Source organism: Helianthus annuus, chromosome 8 (genome assembly GCF_002127325.2).
Source record: "Helianthus annuus cultivar XRQ/B chromosome 8, HanXRQr2.0-SUNRISE, whole genome shotgun sequence".
In the NCBI taxonomy this organism is placed as follows: Eukaryota; Viridiplantae; Streptophyta; class Magnoliopsida; order Asterales; family Asteraceae; genus Helianthus; species Helianthus annuus.
This window is the reverse complement of record NC_035440.2, coordinates 33,782,803-33,800,242: the sequence shown is the minus strand read 5'-3', so window position 1 is coordinate 33,800,242 and position 17,440 is coordinate 33,782,803. Positions and strand designations below refer to the sequence as shown.

General features: G+C 36.5%; 1 protein-coding gene across 2 annotated transcripts; it reads left to right on the top strand.

Annotated features, from left to right (window-relative positions):
• The first annotated feature begins 8,399 nt into the window (after positions 1-8,399).
• LOC110872586 (glucan endo-1,3-beta-glucosidase) lies at positions 8,400-15,710 on the top strand. 2 transcript variants are annotated; one of them, XM_022121406.2, is made up of 4 exons: positions 8,400-9,159; positions 9,689-10,037; positions 14,083-14,274; positions 14,439-14,576. In XM_022121406.2, the coding sequence occupies exons 1-3, from the start codon at positions 8,489-8,491 to the stop codon at positions 14,263-14,265; spliced, it is 1,203 nt and encodes a 400-aa protein (XP_021977098.1). In that variant the 5' UTR covers positions 8,400-8,488; the 3' UTR covers positions 14,266-14,274; positions 14,439-14,576. The 2 variants fall into 2 exon arrangements, with proteins under 2 accessions (XP_021977098.1, XP_021977097.1); XM_022121405.2 differs by lacking the exon at positions 14,083-14,274 and adding an exon at positions 15,497-15,710 and having other exon boundaries at positions 8,407-9,159; positions 14,439-14,733.
• Positions 15,711-17,440: the final 1,730 nt, after the last annotated feature.

Below are 17,440 nucleotides of genomic sequence, written 5' to 3'. Positions count from 1 at the left end.
AAAGTGCTGATGGACTGGTTAATGCTTTGCAATTGTACCTCCACTGCCTGGGTTCGATTCCGTCAGCCACCCTTTTCTCTTCTATATTTTTTACACTGTGAAGCCTAATAATGATGCACGACTTACGGTTAGGTTACAACCATCCATATACTTTTTTGGTGCTGTTTCTTTTTCTTTAGTTTTAGTTTTAACCTTTTCATTATTTTGTTTCCTTTTTTTTCTTTAGTTTTAGTTTTAACCTTTTCATAATATAAATTTTAATCATCTATCTTTTTTGTCTTTTTTTCCTGTTTAGTTTTTCGTTTTCATTTTTAGAACACTTTCTTTGTTTTATTAACTTAAATTTAACTAAGCTAACTTTTAATTAATTTTTAGAAATTGGTTTTTCTTTAATCGATCGAGTTTGTGGTTGTTGCAACACACGGCTTTGATACGTCTACTAGGTGTATAATACATTGAGATTCGACAAACAATTAGCGATTGGTGGTACCGTACCTGCACCGTACCAGTTTTGTACAAACCGAGCTGATATCGACTAAGTTCTTGCCGCGTTCCAGCCACAACGCATGGCTAAATAACTATTATTGATATAATAAACGAGGGTGACTTAGTAATACTACCTAAGACACAACCTCTATTATTTTATTATTATTTTTCTTTTCCAAATTACAACAATACCATCTAAACACATGGGTTTTTTATCTTTTCAACTTTTAGCATTGCCACTTATACCACCTCAGCTATTTAAAAACTTTGTAAAATGTCATTTTGACCCTCTCGACTTTTACAAATGCTTAATTTATGTGTCTGAGTCAAATATAATACGTTTTCGTGCTTATTTTTATTTACGTGTTTTGTTAGTCTACGTTTTGTTCAGAAACGAGTTGGGTAAAATATAACACATTTTCACCAGGTGGTATAAATTTGAGTAACTTTACGTTTTGATTCCGCCACAATGCGTGGTACCATTCTTTAATGTAAAAAACACTATTTTCTTACTTGCTTATTTTAAGTACTTTTCGTTATAAATACAAGTCGGTCAAATATAATACATTTTTATGCTTATTTTTATTACGTTTTCAGTTGAACTATGCTTTGACGTAAATTTTGTTCGAAAACGAGTCGGGTCAAATATTTAACGGTATAAGTTCAAGTTACTTTACTTTTTGACGCCGCTGCATCGCGCGGCGGGTCAAGAAACTAGTTTAACTTGAAAATAAAGAGTAAATTACAAAAATCGTCCTTTATGTATGTCACTTATTGCAAACTGTGTCCTTTGTCTTCAAGAATTACAAAAAACGTACTCGATGTTTGCAAACCCTTGCAAGCTATGTCCTTTAGCCCTAACTCAGTTAATTTTTGTGGTTAAATCTAACCAAATGGACCCCACATGAGGGTTTTTGTGGTTAAATATGACCAAATGGACCCCACATGAGAGTAAAATGACCAAAATAACCTCACGTGGGGTCCATTTAGTCAGATTTAACCATAAAAAATTAACTGAGTTAGGTCTAAATGACATAACTTGCAAGAGTTTGCAAACATCGAGTACGTTTTCTGTAATTATTGAAGATAAAGGACACTGTTTGTAATAAGTGACATACATAAATAAAAACTTTGATATCCTTAAATATTATATAAGTAGTTAAACACAAGCATCAAAATGATAAATCAAAACACAGGAAGTCTATTACACTACCAAACAATGAATCAAGTTTAACTAATTTAGACATAATTATCCCAAAAAATGGCTTAGAATGTCCAAATTTTAGCTAACTTAGAAAAAATAGGGTTTCAAGTTTTCAATAGATAAAAGGTTTATTATTTATTATTTATTATTTATTATTTTTTTAATATAATCAAACGAACACGAACGAACGTAACCGAACATATTACCGAACGTTCACGAACGCAGTCGAACGAACGAGGCCTGTCTTCGTGTTCGTTCGCTAAGCTAACCGAACGAAACTTTTTGTTCATGTTCGTTCGTTAAGCTAATCGAACGAACATAAACGAACTTCCCGCCGAACGGTTCACGAACGGTTCGCTGAACGTTCAGTTCGTTTACAGCCCTAGCTGCTACACAAAACACTGTTTTTGGCCATTGTAACAGGTGCGGGATCGGTCACTTACCAACTCAATGCCCCAATCAGGCTGGTCCCTCTAGGCAGCCTTCTCAGGCCAACTTTGCTGCCTTTTCGGATACCAGCTCACAATATGATATCATTTGGAAGCCCGACACTGGAGCCAATGATCATGCCTCCCCGGATTTAGCAAGTCTTGACAACTCTGAAGCTTATCAAGGTAATGATTCTCTCCACCCTTCCCATCTTTCATATTGGTTCTTCAAAAATTTACACCCCATACAAAACCTTTAATATCTCTAATATTCTTCATGTTCCTGCCCTAAAACAAAATCTCCTTTCCGTTCAAAAATTTTGCTCAGATAATGATGTTTTTTTTAGTTTCATGCTTCTTTTTTTTGTTGTGAAGGACGGGTCTACACGCACTATCCTTCTAACGGGACCAAGTGAGCAAGGCCTTTATTCCATCCGCCTTCCTACATTCAAGTCTCTTCCTAAAGTCGCCTTCACATCAACAAAAGAGTCATCCACCATTTGGCACCATCGTCTTGGACACCCGCATCTTCGTGTTTTTCAATCACTTACTTCTAGTTGTTCTTTACGAGTTTCCACCAAATTATCATCCTGCTTATGTACTTCATGTCAGTTGGGAAAATCATCCAAACTGTCTTTAAAACTTTCCACTTTTCGAAGCAATAATATTTTGGATTTAGTTTATTGTGATGTTTGGGGTCCCTCACCCACTTTATCTCTTGATGGTTATCGTTTTTTCCTTTTATGTGTTGATCATCACTCTCGCTATATGTGGTTTTATCCACTAGCACACAAGTCTGATGTTTACACAACTTTTAAACAATTTTTACACATGGTTGAACGTCAATTTAATACTAAACTAAAAAGTGTGCAAACTGATTGGGGTGGTGAATTTGGGAATCTAACTCCATTTTTTAACTCGCTTGGCATCATTCATCGTCGTTCATGCCCTCACACAAGCGAGCAAAATGGAATTGTTGAACGACGTCATCGTCATGTTGTGGAAACTGGGCTTGCACTGCTAGCCCACTCCAATCTTCCACTACGATTTTGGCGGTTTGCTTTTGACACTGCTACCTATCTCATAAACCGCCTACCTTCTCGGGTGTCCTCAAACATGTCTCCCTATCAACATGTTTTCAAACATAAACCTGATTACTCATTCCTTCGGGTTTTTGGTTGCCAATGTTTTCCATATCTTCGTCCTTACAATCGTCACAAAATTGACTTCCGCTCCACTCCATGCATATTTCTTGGCTATAGCCCAGACCATCATGGTTACCGATGTTTTGACCCGGTCTCCGAACGTGTCTATGTCGCACGTCATGTTCGTTTTAATGAACATATTCTTCCATCTCGTACACCACCACCACCTGCCCCACCTCCTCCATCCTACACTTCCATCTTCCTGACCCCACCACCCAACCTGTCCAACTCCGAAAACAGCCCTACTTCCCCAGTTTCTAGCCCAAACACTAACCAGCCCCCTTCTGTTCCTACACCTATGCCTCCCCAACCAGCTGACCCAGTCCAACCCACACCCTTCGATTCCTCTTCTGAACCAGGTCTAGTAGAACCGACCACATCAGCCCCGAATCCACCTATTAATGCTACCCAATCTGCCCAACCTGACTCTCCCACTCGACCTCGCCCAGCTCATCTTCGTCCTAACCCAAAGCGTCCGAACCGCTATAACCCATCAGCCTATTACACCACCACTTCCCCTGATCAACTCACTGAACCCACTTCCTTTACTGTCGCTAACAAGTCTCCGGAGTGGCGTCATGCCATGAACGAAGAGTTTCATGCACTTAATAAAAACGGGACGTGGTCATTAGTTCCTTATGTTGATAATTCTAATGTGGTTGATTGTAAGTGGGTGTACAGGTTAAAGAGGGATGCACAAGGCAAAGTGACTCGCTACAAAGCTCGTCTTGTAGCCAAAGGATTTCATCAACAGGCTGGGGTTGACTATCATGAGACTTTCAGTCCAGTAGTTAAGGCTACTACCATTCGAGTTGTTTTATCTCTGGCTGTTACTCACAAATGGGCCCTACGCCAATTGGATGTTCAGAATGCATTCCTGCATGGTGATCTTCAAGAAACAGTTTACATGAGACAGCCACAAGGCTTTGTTGATCCCACCAAGCCACATCATGTTTGTCTCCTTCATAAGTCTCTATACGGACTCAAACAAGCTCCTCGGGCCTGGTTCCATAGGCTATCCACTGCTCTTCAACAGCTTGGTTTTCATGGGTCCAAAACAGATCCGTCTTTGTTTATTCTCAACTCACGAGGTACAATTATTTATGTTTTGGTCTATGTTGATGATATCATCATCACCGGGAACAACAACCAGGCCGTTGATCACATCATTCAGAGTCTAAGCTCTTCGTTCGATGTAAAAGATTTGGGCTCTCTTAATTATTTTTTGGGTATTGAAGTCATTCGCCATGGTCTTGATCTTATCCTATCTCAAAAGAAATACGTCTGGGATACTTTACAGCGTTCAGGGTTATCTGACTGCAATCCGGTCAATTCACCTATGAGTACATCTCAGCTTCTTATGCCTGATGACAGTCCCTTGATGCCTGACCCGACCAAGTATCGTCAGGTTGTTGGAGCCTTGCAATATGCTACTTTGACCCGTCCTGATATTGCCTTCTCTGTCAACAAAGTCTGCCAGTTTATGCATGCACCCACTGAGAACCATTGGACAGAAGTCAAACGAATCCTGAGATACCTAAAGGGTACCACTGACTTGGGTTTACGTATTCGTCACGACTCGGGCTCTATTCTTCATGCCTTTACTGATGCTCACTGGACCAACTCGGTACAGGCATATTCTGACTCTGATTGGGTCGGGTGTCCCGTTGACCGTCGGTCCACGGGGGGATTAGCTATCTATCTTGGATCGAATCTTGTTTCCTAGATAGCCCGAAAACAACGCACTGTGTCTCGCTCATCTACTGATTCAGAATACAAAGCCCTTGCTGATACAGTTGCAGAATTGATTTGGTTAAAGGCCCTTCTTCGTGAACTTGGTATTGCTAAAAATTACTCCCCCACTCTTTGGTGTGACAACTTAGGAGCCACCTACCTTTCGGTTAATCTAGTTTTTCATGCTCGCACAAAACATGTTGAAGTGGACTATCACTTTGTTCGTGAACAGGTGGCTCAGGGTAATCTGCATGTCAAATTCATAGCTACTAATGATCAGATCATCGCTGACGTCTTCACCAAGCCGTTATCTTCTCAGCGGTTCCAGTTCTTACGGTCCAAGTTGTAGGACGTTCCCCGCCCTCAACTTGCGGAGGGATATTAGACTAATAATCAGCCCTAACAATAAGTTGTGACTTATGATAATTAGAATAATGTTAGCCAGGATTTATGCTTAGCTTTAGAATAGAGATTTCCATATTTACGTTTTCCATATTTACCTGTAATCATCTCTATTTATACTCCTTATGTATTCTGCTAATTTATCAATAAAACACAGAAATCTTTATGTCTAATAGTGTTTGCTAGCACTTAACAGCACTGTCAATAAACTTATCCCATATTAAAACATTTATACTTAACCTTTATTACATGAACTGTTAAGGAAAGATTGATTGAAAATAAAGATCATCGAACCTCATTAAAATATTACTCTGCAATACGATAAAATGGCAAAGAAGTCACGATTATGAGTACACAGAATACCTTTTTTACAAAAATAGTAGAAAACATGAAACGCCTCAAGTTTTTTCGCCGATTCAGTTCCAAATTCTTCGCTATTTGACATTAAATTAGAAAACGTTAGCAACCAATAGTTGGATGTTTGTGTCAAAAACATGTTGTCTATCAACTATTGTCTAAAAAAACGCTCACCTTCATGATTAATTGCAACTGCCCCTGTGGCCGCAACTCCAAATATTGCGAGAGCTTTTAATAAATCGGTTTTTGGCTGGTAAGTAGCTTCATATTCTAGTGAGCTTGTTTCATCCACTGAACATAAAGGATCACAAGTTCGTGATGACGTTGAATCTAATATCGAAAATAGTGTGGTATTTCAATCCAATATAGTGCAGAATGAATTCCCAGTTCAGGATGCTAATGGTATTAGTAATAGTGAGGATACTTACGTGAGGGTGAAGAAGCAGATAACAGAGAATATCATGAGAAAAAAAATTTGATAACATGGATTGCAGATCACAAACACTTGATCCTTTAAGCAAAGATTTCAGATCACAGAGTTTACCAAAAACCCCCCATGGCTCAAATATTAAGCAACTGGGATGCGATCTTGAATTAATCTCCACATGAAACAAGCTATTGTTAAAGGCACCCATTTGACCCATACAAAATTTTAACTGAGACTCGTTTAATTCAACATTCATATAACAGTTAAACAAGTGGATCTACAATTTAAATCACAAGATTCGTTTACAAATCACAAATTTCTAATCAGTAATCGAAAAGATAAACACAAAAAATTCAGAATAACTAAATAATAATTACAATAATTCGATTAAAATAAAAAAAGGAGAATCAAGGAACTAACACTCCTTGATTGCATTGTGAACACCAGTTATCTCAACGATTCGTGGTAAAGCATATTTAGAAACCCTAAATTAGAAACACTGAAGAAAAATTGAGCCCATGACAAACAATAACGATTGCGTATCTAATATACAAAATCACATTACCTTAAGACCGTCTATGGAACCAACAAAAAGGCACGACCGAGGTTTGGCGTAAATTAAATCGACCCACCATCACCGCCTAGTGTTCATCATCGTCGCCCAGAATCCATCAGTCGTCTGTGTAAACCAACGATTGGAATAAGTGTCTAATCTGGTAAAACTGAACGACACCCTTTGCTTAATAGCCGGACGATTCATTTACAGGGCTGTAATGAATTTGCATTGGTGAAATCCCTAGGCTAACCCTGAAGTGTCTTAAAATTTTGATTAAACCCCATCTAAAATGGCTTGTATACTATTGTACATTATGCTTCAAAATTTATACTTGTGGTAAAATTACAATTGTGTACATCACTTCTCCTTTTTATAGTATTATAGATATATGATGAAACAGTGGTTTATCAAGGGAGATTAATTCACTGGTCTCGTCAAATAGGGTTAATCCCTTCTTTCTGAGGATCCGTGACTGGATCATCCGCTGATCTGTCTCCTGCACAAGGAAAAACACGTCGTGACTCGTAACAAGGAGGATGGGGTGGGTGGTGCTCCTTGTTACCACTCTCCAGCGTGAGAATCAGTAATTTGATTGAGTGCAAAGTGTGTGATAGTAGTAAGAGTGAGAGAGTTTGATAAGCGATACCTCAAACCTGCTCCGGGATGGGTATTTATAGCCGAGGAGTGAAGAAGGGTAATTGAGTGGCTAGACTAACAACGCACAGCCCCTTGCAGGTGTATCAGGCTTGTCGGTCACGGAGGTGATGCCACGTCCCACTGTGGCTGTCAGTCTGTGCGCCAGTGTCGTTTACGTATGGGGCTGACAGATGACTGTCATCAGTGCCACTTGCTGTTTTGGCCACATGAGTCAAGGTGTCAGTCCCACTTGCGTCGTCAATAGGATGCGGTGCTAGGCCGCATCGCTATCTGCGGTAACCACGGTTGTTTCCGCGTCCTTGGCTTGACGAAGACGTTTATGGGATGCGGTGCTTGAGCCGCATCGCCTTACGCGGTAACTATTGTTACCTCATCCCTTGTCGTGACGAAAATGTTCATAGGATGCGGTGGTAAGCCGCATCGCCATGTGCAACACCCGTTTTCATACACAAGGTTAGTCTTCTCATCACTTGACCGATTGGATTCGGTATCTGTATTCGCGTGAGCCCGCACGAACGCAGATAAGTTCTTGACAGTGGGAGTATTTGATAAGGGTGATGGTCACTCTCGACTATTTCGGTGCAAAATTTAGGACCATACCCCTTCAATATCAAAAATCATATTTCTAAAAGAATTACTACATTATATGTACACCGATATATAACTTAACAACAAATAACAACTCTCAATGACCACCCACTACATGTTTCATCTAACTTCACGTTTTTTATCAAATGTATCTAGTCTCACACGTTTTTAACCTATTTCTAATACAATCACCCTCATATATTCATTAAATAAAAAAAGATAAATTCACTGTAAAATAGACACGTTTTCTTTTACCTTTACGCGGTGTCGGGTTTCAAACAAACTCCAATCTCCCCAAAACGGTAATCCATTCTAACATGCGCACTGCGCACCCAGATTTTTAATATTACACCCTTTAACAACGGTCAACACTCAACAAATTCCACCCCTACATATTCACCTCCATTCATCACTTTTTCCCATCATCTCCAACAACAAAAAAACATGAACCTCATTCCAATCCTCTTCCTCCTCCTCGTACTGCCGGCCGCCGTGATCCCCATCGGCGTCAACTACGGCACTCTGGGCAACAACCTCCCATCCCACACCGAAGTCGCCAACTTCCTCAAAACCCGCACAATCATCGACCGCGTCAAAATCTTCGACACCAACCCCGACATCATCAAAGCCTTCGCCAACACCAACATCCTCGTAACCGTCACTGTCCCTAACGGCGACATCCCCTCTTTAACCAACCCCCGTAACGCCATCCGTTGGGTCAACACCCACATCAAACCCTATCACCCAGCAACCAAATTCCACTACATCTGTGTCGGCACTGAGGTTCTCCACTGGGGCCCGCAGAACCTCGTGGATAACCTCGTACCTGCGATGAAGGTGTTACATGCGGCGTTGGTGAAAACTGGGATGAGTGATGTTAAGGTTTCGAGCCCGCATTCGCTTGGGATTTTGTTGGAGTCTAACCCGCCGAGTAATGCGTCGTTTAGACCCGGGTGGGATGTGGGTAATCTTGCCCCGATGTTGCAGTTTTTGAGGAAGACAAAAGCTGGGTTTATGGTTAATCCGTATACGTATTTTGGGTATTCTCCCAAGTATGAGGATTTTTGCTTGTTTAAACCTAATGGTGGATTGTTTGATAAAGCTACCGGAAAAAGGTACATTTTATTTTTATAATAATTGATATTATTTTTTTTAGAACAGCGAAAGGGAATTTTTTTTAGAATTTTCTGCTTTTTTTAATTTTTTAAAAACTTTTTTCAGTTTATATTTTTTCTTTGAGCAGCGAAGTGAAAATTTTAATTTAATTTATTTTTGTGTATTTTAAATTTTTATTTTTAGTTAGTTTTTGTTTTTTTAACTTAAAAAATAATTAATTTATTTTTTAGTTTAGAATTGTTATTTTTTTTCGAATTTGTATATTTTACTTTTTTTTTTGTTTTGAACAGCGAAGTAAAGTTTTATTTTGAATTTATTAGTTGTTAGTTTGATTTTTTTAACTTAAAAAATTGTTAATTTTTAATATTTTTTAAAGTAAAATTTTCAACTTCAAAAAATTAGTTTTTATTTTTTTATGTTAACTAGTAAAAAAGTTAACTTAAAAAATTAGTTTTTATTTTTTTTATCTTAAAAAAATAGTTTTTATTTTTTAAAAGTTAACTAACAATAATTTATGAATTAATGAAGGTATACGAACCAGTTTGATCAACTAATGGACGCGGTATACGTTTCAATGAAAAAGTTGGGGTACCCAGATGTGGAAATAATTGTAGCAGAGACAGGGTGGCCATCAGGTGGGGACCCACAAAACACGCATGCGAATCCTGTGAATGCGGCGGCGTACAACGGTGGTTTGTTGAAAAAAGTGACTTCCGGCGCCGGAACACCGTTGATGCCCGGAAGAAAGTTCGAGACATACATATTTTCGCTGTTTAATGAGAATCTGAAAGGGCCGTCGTTGGATGAGCAGAATTTTGGGCTTTTTAGACCGGATTTTACCCAAGTGTATGATATCGGGATCTTGCGGGGACCACAGGTAAATTATTAATTACGTTACCTTATGAAATTATTGTGTGATTTTATTGCACTTTGTACGTGTCGGTTTTTATTGGATTTTGGTTTTTACGTGGCACATAGAGGCCGGGTATACCGGACAGTTGATAATTGTGTTAGGTGTGTTTTGATGGATTTTTACAAATTTTACCTTTACTGACTTTATAAGACAAGATAATTCAATTTCAATAATTATTTTACAAAATGGATTTTGATTATCAATACTCTGTAGAGTAAGTTTTCTTTTACTCTATTTGAGTTCAAAATCAAAAAGTTTATAGCCCTAAGTCCTTAGCCATTTATTTTATAACGTTTTGAGTCCAATTCTGTTCATTTTATTACGGTTTGAGTCCAATTTTGTTAAAAAAAAAATTGGACTCAAAAGGTAAAAATTTGGACTCAAATGGTTATAAAACGTGTCTAGGGACTCCAGAGTGTTAAACATTTTGATTTTGGACTTAAATGGTTAAAACCATTAAAACACAAGAACTCAAAAAGTAATTTACGTATTATGGAGATCTACAAAAACCGAACTCGGTTTTTTTTTTCATCATGGGCCCAAACCGATTCGGTTTATGAGTCGATTTTAGGTTTGAAAGTTCAAACCAATCCTTTCGGTTTTGGTTGGGTTCTAAACCGGTTTGACCCTAACTGGTTCGGTTTATGAATCGTCAGATTAGGTCGGGGCTCAAAACTGTTTTTCTTTTGTCTGTTGAGTCGGGCTGTGAATCTGTTTGGCTATTATCAATTGACACTGGTGACACCTTTAACGTTAATTTCACTTTAGGTGTGAGGGTCAATAGGCCAATAGTTTCGTATGTTCTAATTTCTATTTTTGTCGTTTGAAAACAATCTATACTATATAATAAAAGAAACCTGTTTTGGAACACTTGTCATTCTCTCATTTAATTGATTAAAATTATTAATAATACTAATCTATCTATCTACTATAATAAAAGAAACCAATTTTTGCACACATGTCATTCATTGAAGGTATCCTCAAATTTATACTTATCTTATATTAACTAAATAAATAAATAATAAATTAATATTAAATCTTATTATACTTTAATAAAATATTATCCTCAAATCTAAATTGTTAATTTAATATATTTTTAAAACAAATACCTCTCTTTTCTACTTATCTTATCTTATCTATCTATACATATAATAAAAGAAACCAATGGGTGGACACATGTCATTCATTGGAGCCATCTATTTTTTAGTTTTTCTCATCTCTATCTCCAACTTATTTATATTTAATATTAATTAAAAGATAATTATAAAATAAAATTTAATATGATTTTAAACAATTCGTATAGAAGATAATTTAATTTTTTGAAATATTTATTAGATTTCAAAATTATTTATCTTGAAATTAACAAAAGAGTTAAATGTCATTTTAGTCCCTGTAGTTTGGGTTATTTTATCAGTTTAGTATAAATGTTTTATAATACACATGGTTTATAAAGATATAACTTTTTTATTGATTGGTATATAAAATTACATGTGCTCAACCCATACAATACATGAGGTTCTTAAAAATGTAACATTTTTCATTATTTAATACATAAAATTAAATTTACTCAACTCAAACAATACACAGGATTCTTAAAGATATAACTTTATTATTTAATATATAAAATTACATTTATTCAACCCATGTAATAAAAAGATTTTTAAAGATATATTGTTTTATTATTTGGTATATAATTACATTTATTCAAACAATGTAATAAACGGGGTTATTAAAGATATATTTTTTTATTATTTGGTATATAAAATTACATTTATTCAACCCGTGTATTACACGGGGTTCTAACCTAGTAATAATAATATTTAATCTAATCTAATACAAATAATAATAATATCTATCTATATAATAAAAGAAACCTCTTGGGGGACACATGTCACTTTCTCAGGCACTCTCTAATTATTTTTCCCTATTAAATCAATCTACTAATATGATAAATTTGTTAGTGGTGATAAGGATTAAAAAGATAAAGAGAAAAATGGTGATTATAAAATTTAAATTTCGAAGATAACAATGAGTATCGTATGAAAAAACAAATACGCCTCATTTATTTTTTTCATTTATTTATTTTTTGTTTTTTGGGAAAATTGAGTAGTGTTGTAACAAAATTTTATAGTATTTTCAATTAAACCACTTGAAGTTTTTTCTTTCCAATTTAGTCACTCAACTTATAGGTAAAATGTCAATCCTATATATTTTACTGAAACAATTTATAAAGTTGGTTATATATATATATATATATATATATATATATATATATATATATATATATATATATATATATATATATATAGGGTAAGGTTCATGCGAGAACCACCTTTATTGCGAGAACCGCGAGAACCAATGTGAACACAAGCTAAAATAGCTAAAAAAACCTAAAAAAACCCTAAAAAAACCTAACCCCCACCCCCCACCCCCCAAAAACCTAAACCCCCCACCCCCCCCCCCCAAAAAAAAAACCTAACACCCCCCCCCCCCAAAAAAAAAACCTAACCCCCCCCCCCCCCCAAGCTAAATGCTAAAAACTAAAACCCTCAAAAAACCTAAAAAAAACCTAACCCCCACCCCCCCACCCCCCAAAAACCTAAACCCCCCACCCCCCAAAAAAAAACCTACCCCCCCCCCCCCCCCCAAAAAACCTAACCCCCCCCCCCACCCAAAGCTAAATGCTAAAAACTAAAACCCTCAAAAAACCTAAAAAAAAACCTAACCCCCCCACCCCCCCCCCCCCCAAAACCTAAACCCCCCTCCCCCACCCCCCAAAAACCTAAACCCCCCCCCCCCCCCCCAAGCTAAAATGCTAAAAACTAAACCCCCAAAAAACCTAAAAAATCTAAAAAAATCAAAAAAAAATCTAAATTTTTTTTTTTATTTTTTTACTATTTTTTATGTTCAAATCGCTACTTTTAGTAGCCAAAAAAAAAAATTTAAAAAAAAAAATTTAAAAAAAAAAAGTATTTTTTTTTTTGGATACTAAAAGTAGCGACTTTTATATAAAAAATAGTAAAAAAATAAAAAAAATTTTTTTGGGTGTTTTTTAGATTTTTTTAGCTATTACTGTTTGTGTTCACACTGGTTCTCGCAATAAAGGGTGGTTCCTAACGGATCTTTGTCCTATATATATATATATTTTTTTTTTGAATGGCTAACGTTGCACACCATGGAGATTGAACCCTTGACCTCTCCTATCCTAAGCTCTATCTAAACTCACCAACACCACTAAGCTATTCCCAAGTGGATATAAAGTTGGTTATATATGGTGTTGAATTGTTATACTAAGTCTCTCAATGGATATTTACATAATTTTGTTGAAACACGTGTATTTCTTAATTTATTTAAATATTTTATCATCATCACCATGATTGGGTGCAGATGTTTATGCAACAGGTCGTAAATGTTTAAAAAATAAACTTAACAAACTTTATAATTGTCACACGAATGTTCATTTTCTTAAATACATATCTTGACAATTCTATATGTTAACAAATTAGATTATACTTTATTCAATTACTATTCAACCCTTCAATGCATATATTTTTTAAAACATTATTTTTTTTATTATGAATCATATAACGTCACATATATGTTTGGTATATAAATGTCTTCATCTTTGTTTTACATTTAGAGAAAATATTTATTATATAGTTTAAATTGTTCAACCCGTGTAATACATGGGGAACTAACCTAGTTTATAATATTTTGATCCTGATAAATATTAGTTTATTATTAGAGACATGAGGATACATTATATAATAAAATTCAATTTGATTAATTGTTATTATTAGTTTAATTGCCACTTTTCTCCAACGGCACCACTAACGTTGCCAAACGACCCTACAAACTCCATGTGAAACCAGATCACAGCCCAATGATTCTGTCGTGATTTATAATATACAAAATGCCTTAAACTAATTATCATATGAAAATAGTGGACTTGAGTGATGGTAACGCTCCTTTATTCTAATTCTAACGTTCACTTTTCTCGACGAATCAGGCTCCTGATCTGTCGCCAATGCTACCTCCCACTTATGCACCGGTACCTTCCTTCAGCCCTCGCGCTAGCGGCAACACCCCCACCAGCCGCCATGCTTCCGCTCCAAGCTCCGCTTGCTCAAATGTCGCACTTGCCCTCGAGTCCGCTGCCATTATTGCCATTGTCATGTTTTTGTTTTCATAGATTTAGAGGGTAAAATATAAAATAAATAATCAAGAATTAGTTCACTTAAATCTTGTGTAAACCATATTTATAAGTTATAAAATTTGCCCAGTTGTTTTATTGGTCTTGTGTGACAACATCTACCTTGTGCATTAACTGTTGGTAAATATTGCTCATTTTGTTTTTTTATACAGGAATTACCAACAGGCCCATCAGGCCCATCACCAAAGCCTGCAGCACCGGCCCAAGGAAAGAAGTGGTGTGTACCTAAATCAAATGCAACTCCTGCTGCACTCCAGTCCAACATAGACTATGTCTGCAGTCATGGTACGGATTGCAGGCCCATTCAGGCTGGCGGGGCCTGCTTTCAGCCCAATAATGTTCGGGCTCATGCGGCGTTCGTTATGAACTCTTTCTATCAGTCCAATGGCCGTCACGACTTTAATTGTGATTTTGCTCAAACCGGTGTCATCACCTTCACCGATCCAAGTAAGTAATGTTTATTTTCCATTCATTTAACCTTTAAATTCACATTGTCATTTGTTGATGGTCTATAAATAGATGCATTTCTATTGTTGGTCACGTACATCAGTAGGGGTGTGTAAACAAGCTGGGATCGAGCTTGTCGAAGTTTGAGTCGGCTCGTTTAACTTTCAAGCTCTACTTTTTAAACTTGAACTCACATTGCGAGCAGGGCCGGCTCTATAGGCTTTGCAACCTAGGCACAGGCCTAGGGCCACCAAAAAATAATGGTCTCCAAGTTTTTAGAAAGTTTTTTTATATAGTATATGTATTAGGCCCAAATAAATACGTTTATTTTAAAACTAAATTGGTTTTTCATTGAAGGAACCCCAAATAAATATTGTTTAGCAAAAAAAGGCCAAGTTTCAAAACCCATTTCACCTTGATTTCCAACTATTACAAATTTACAACACAACAAACATCGACCTAATCATCAATATTTAGCGGACTAAAGCCCCTAAATACAGTTGTGATCATCTAAATTTGTTTTATTTTATTTTGTACACATATATAATTATTTTTATATATTTTTGTATATTTACAATTAGAATTTTATGTATAATAATATTTATTTTTTAAATAAAACTTGATTTATTGAGTCGTTCTCAAGTCGTTAGAGGAGTCCATTTGTGTAAGCTAATCAGGCTTTTTCATTATCATGTCGAATTCGGATACTTAGGGTTTTTTGAAAATCATGTGTAATTGACTGTGTTATGATTTAATTGTTTAGGTAATGGCTCGTGTAAGTATCGTGCTTAAGCTAGGGATGAACAAAACAACAAGACAACGAGGATTGAACAAGGGCAGGAGAGGGCATGCAATTGTTTTGTTGAGGTTGTGATTGATTATTCTTTTGTTGTAACATCTAATCTATTGAGCTTATGATGCCCAAATAGTATCTTTATTTAATCATCATGCATCCCCTTTAGGATTTATTTTGGTCACATGATTTTTCTTGTCGTTTAGTAACTGTCACAATTTGTTTATGTAAACCCAAACCAAGATGTTTATTGCCTAAATCAACAGTATGATACAAAATCTCTGATAAAACGAAACAATCTTAGAAACTATAAAATGGTCATTAACAAGATGATCATCTAACAAAGATCCAGGTCTTCAACAAGTATTCTAATCGGGTCTTCACTACATCAGCCTGCATCAGCCCATCAATCCAAAAGCCCACTTGTGTCTTCGAGGCCAACTTGAAAGAAATTGTATAAGAAGCCCACCTCATTAATAGACAACACATTAGAAGTTAGAACTAGTGGTGCACAAAAAACCCGAACCCGGACCCGGACCCGAAAAAAAACCCGTAACCGGGTATTATAAAACCCGGGTTTTTTATACCCGAACCCGAACCCGACCCTACCCGTAGGGTAGGGACCGGGTATGCATACTTGATCTAAAACCCGAACACGGAACCGGTTTTTTTATACCCGGTTTATAAATACCCGAACCCGAACCCGGAACCGGGTTTTATAAATACACGAAACCCGGTTTTATAAATACCCGAACCCGGAACCGGGTTTTATAAATACCCGGAACCGGTTTTAAAAAAACCCGGTTTTGATGTAATCTTGTTTAATTATGTATGCATTAAGACTTCTAGTTCTTATAATTTAACAAAATTATGTATGCACTTTGATGTAATCTTGTTTAATTATTAGGTTTCTAATGATATTTGTCACCGCTACTTAATTATTTAGTATATTTTATTACAAGTGGAAACAAATATGCCAATATATGTTGGCCCTTCTATTTTCTTTGTTTGTTTAATATCATTATTAGTTTTTGTATTTAATAAATTGTGCCTCTGTTTATAAAGTTCAAGAATAACCACATGAAGAACTATAAATTGTGCCTCTATTTATAAATTGTGCCTCTGTTTATCAATAGATTTGATGTCTATATGTGAGAGTTATGTTTGATACATTTTATAAGCATAGTTCCGGTCGGGTTTTTTTAATACCCGGTGCGGGTTTTTTCCCAACCCGATGCATACCCGAACCCTACCCGATTAATACCCGAACCGGACCCGAACCCAGAAATAGGGTATTATAATACCCGGGTTTTATAAAACCCGACCCGAACCCTACCCGAACCCGAGTATATAGGGTATACATTTTTGGTAGAAAACCCGGACCCGGACCCGACCCGGTTTTTAAAAAAACCCGATTTTGTAAAACCCGATCCTACCCGAAACCCGGTTTTTAAAAAAACCCGATTTGTGCACCACTAGTTAGAACCGACTTATTTAACATTAACATAACTAATAAAACAAAATATAAAACCGAACCATTATATATAACAGTAACAATATGGCGATAGTGGAGGGTTTAAATGAGAAGAATTTTTTTTAAGAAGAAAAAAATAAGTTTCAACCAATAAGAATGCTTCATTTTATTTCATTTAATATTTACAGGGGCGGACCCAAGCCCAGCCCAAGGTGGGCGGGCGCACCCCCGGGGAAAAAAAATTTAGTGCAAAATTTCGTCGAAAATCCCGTCCGCACCCTTTGGAATTTTTCGTCCGCACCCCTTGGAATTTTTTGTTGTAACATCTAATCTATTGGGCTTAAGCTATGGATTGAACAAGGGCAGGACAGGGTAGAGATGGGCATAAAAACCGGTTCCTACCCGATTCCAGTGGACCTGAACCGGACCCGGTTCCGGTT

Bases quoted from the DNA above. Each gene is read 5' to 3' on its own strand.
- LOC110872586 (XM_022121405.2), top strand. From the start codon at position 8,489: ATGAACCTCATTCCAATCCTCTTCCTCCTCCTCGTACTGCCGGCCGCC. The intron at 9,160-9,688 runs GTACATTTTATT...GAATTAATGAAG, and splicing joins GATAAAGCTACCGGAAAAAG to GTATACGAACCAGTTTGATC. The intron at 14,734-15,496 runs GTAAGTAATGTT...TTAATTGTTTAG, and splicing joins CATCACCTTCACCGATCCAA to GTAATGGCTCGTGTAAGTAT.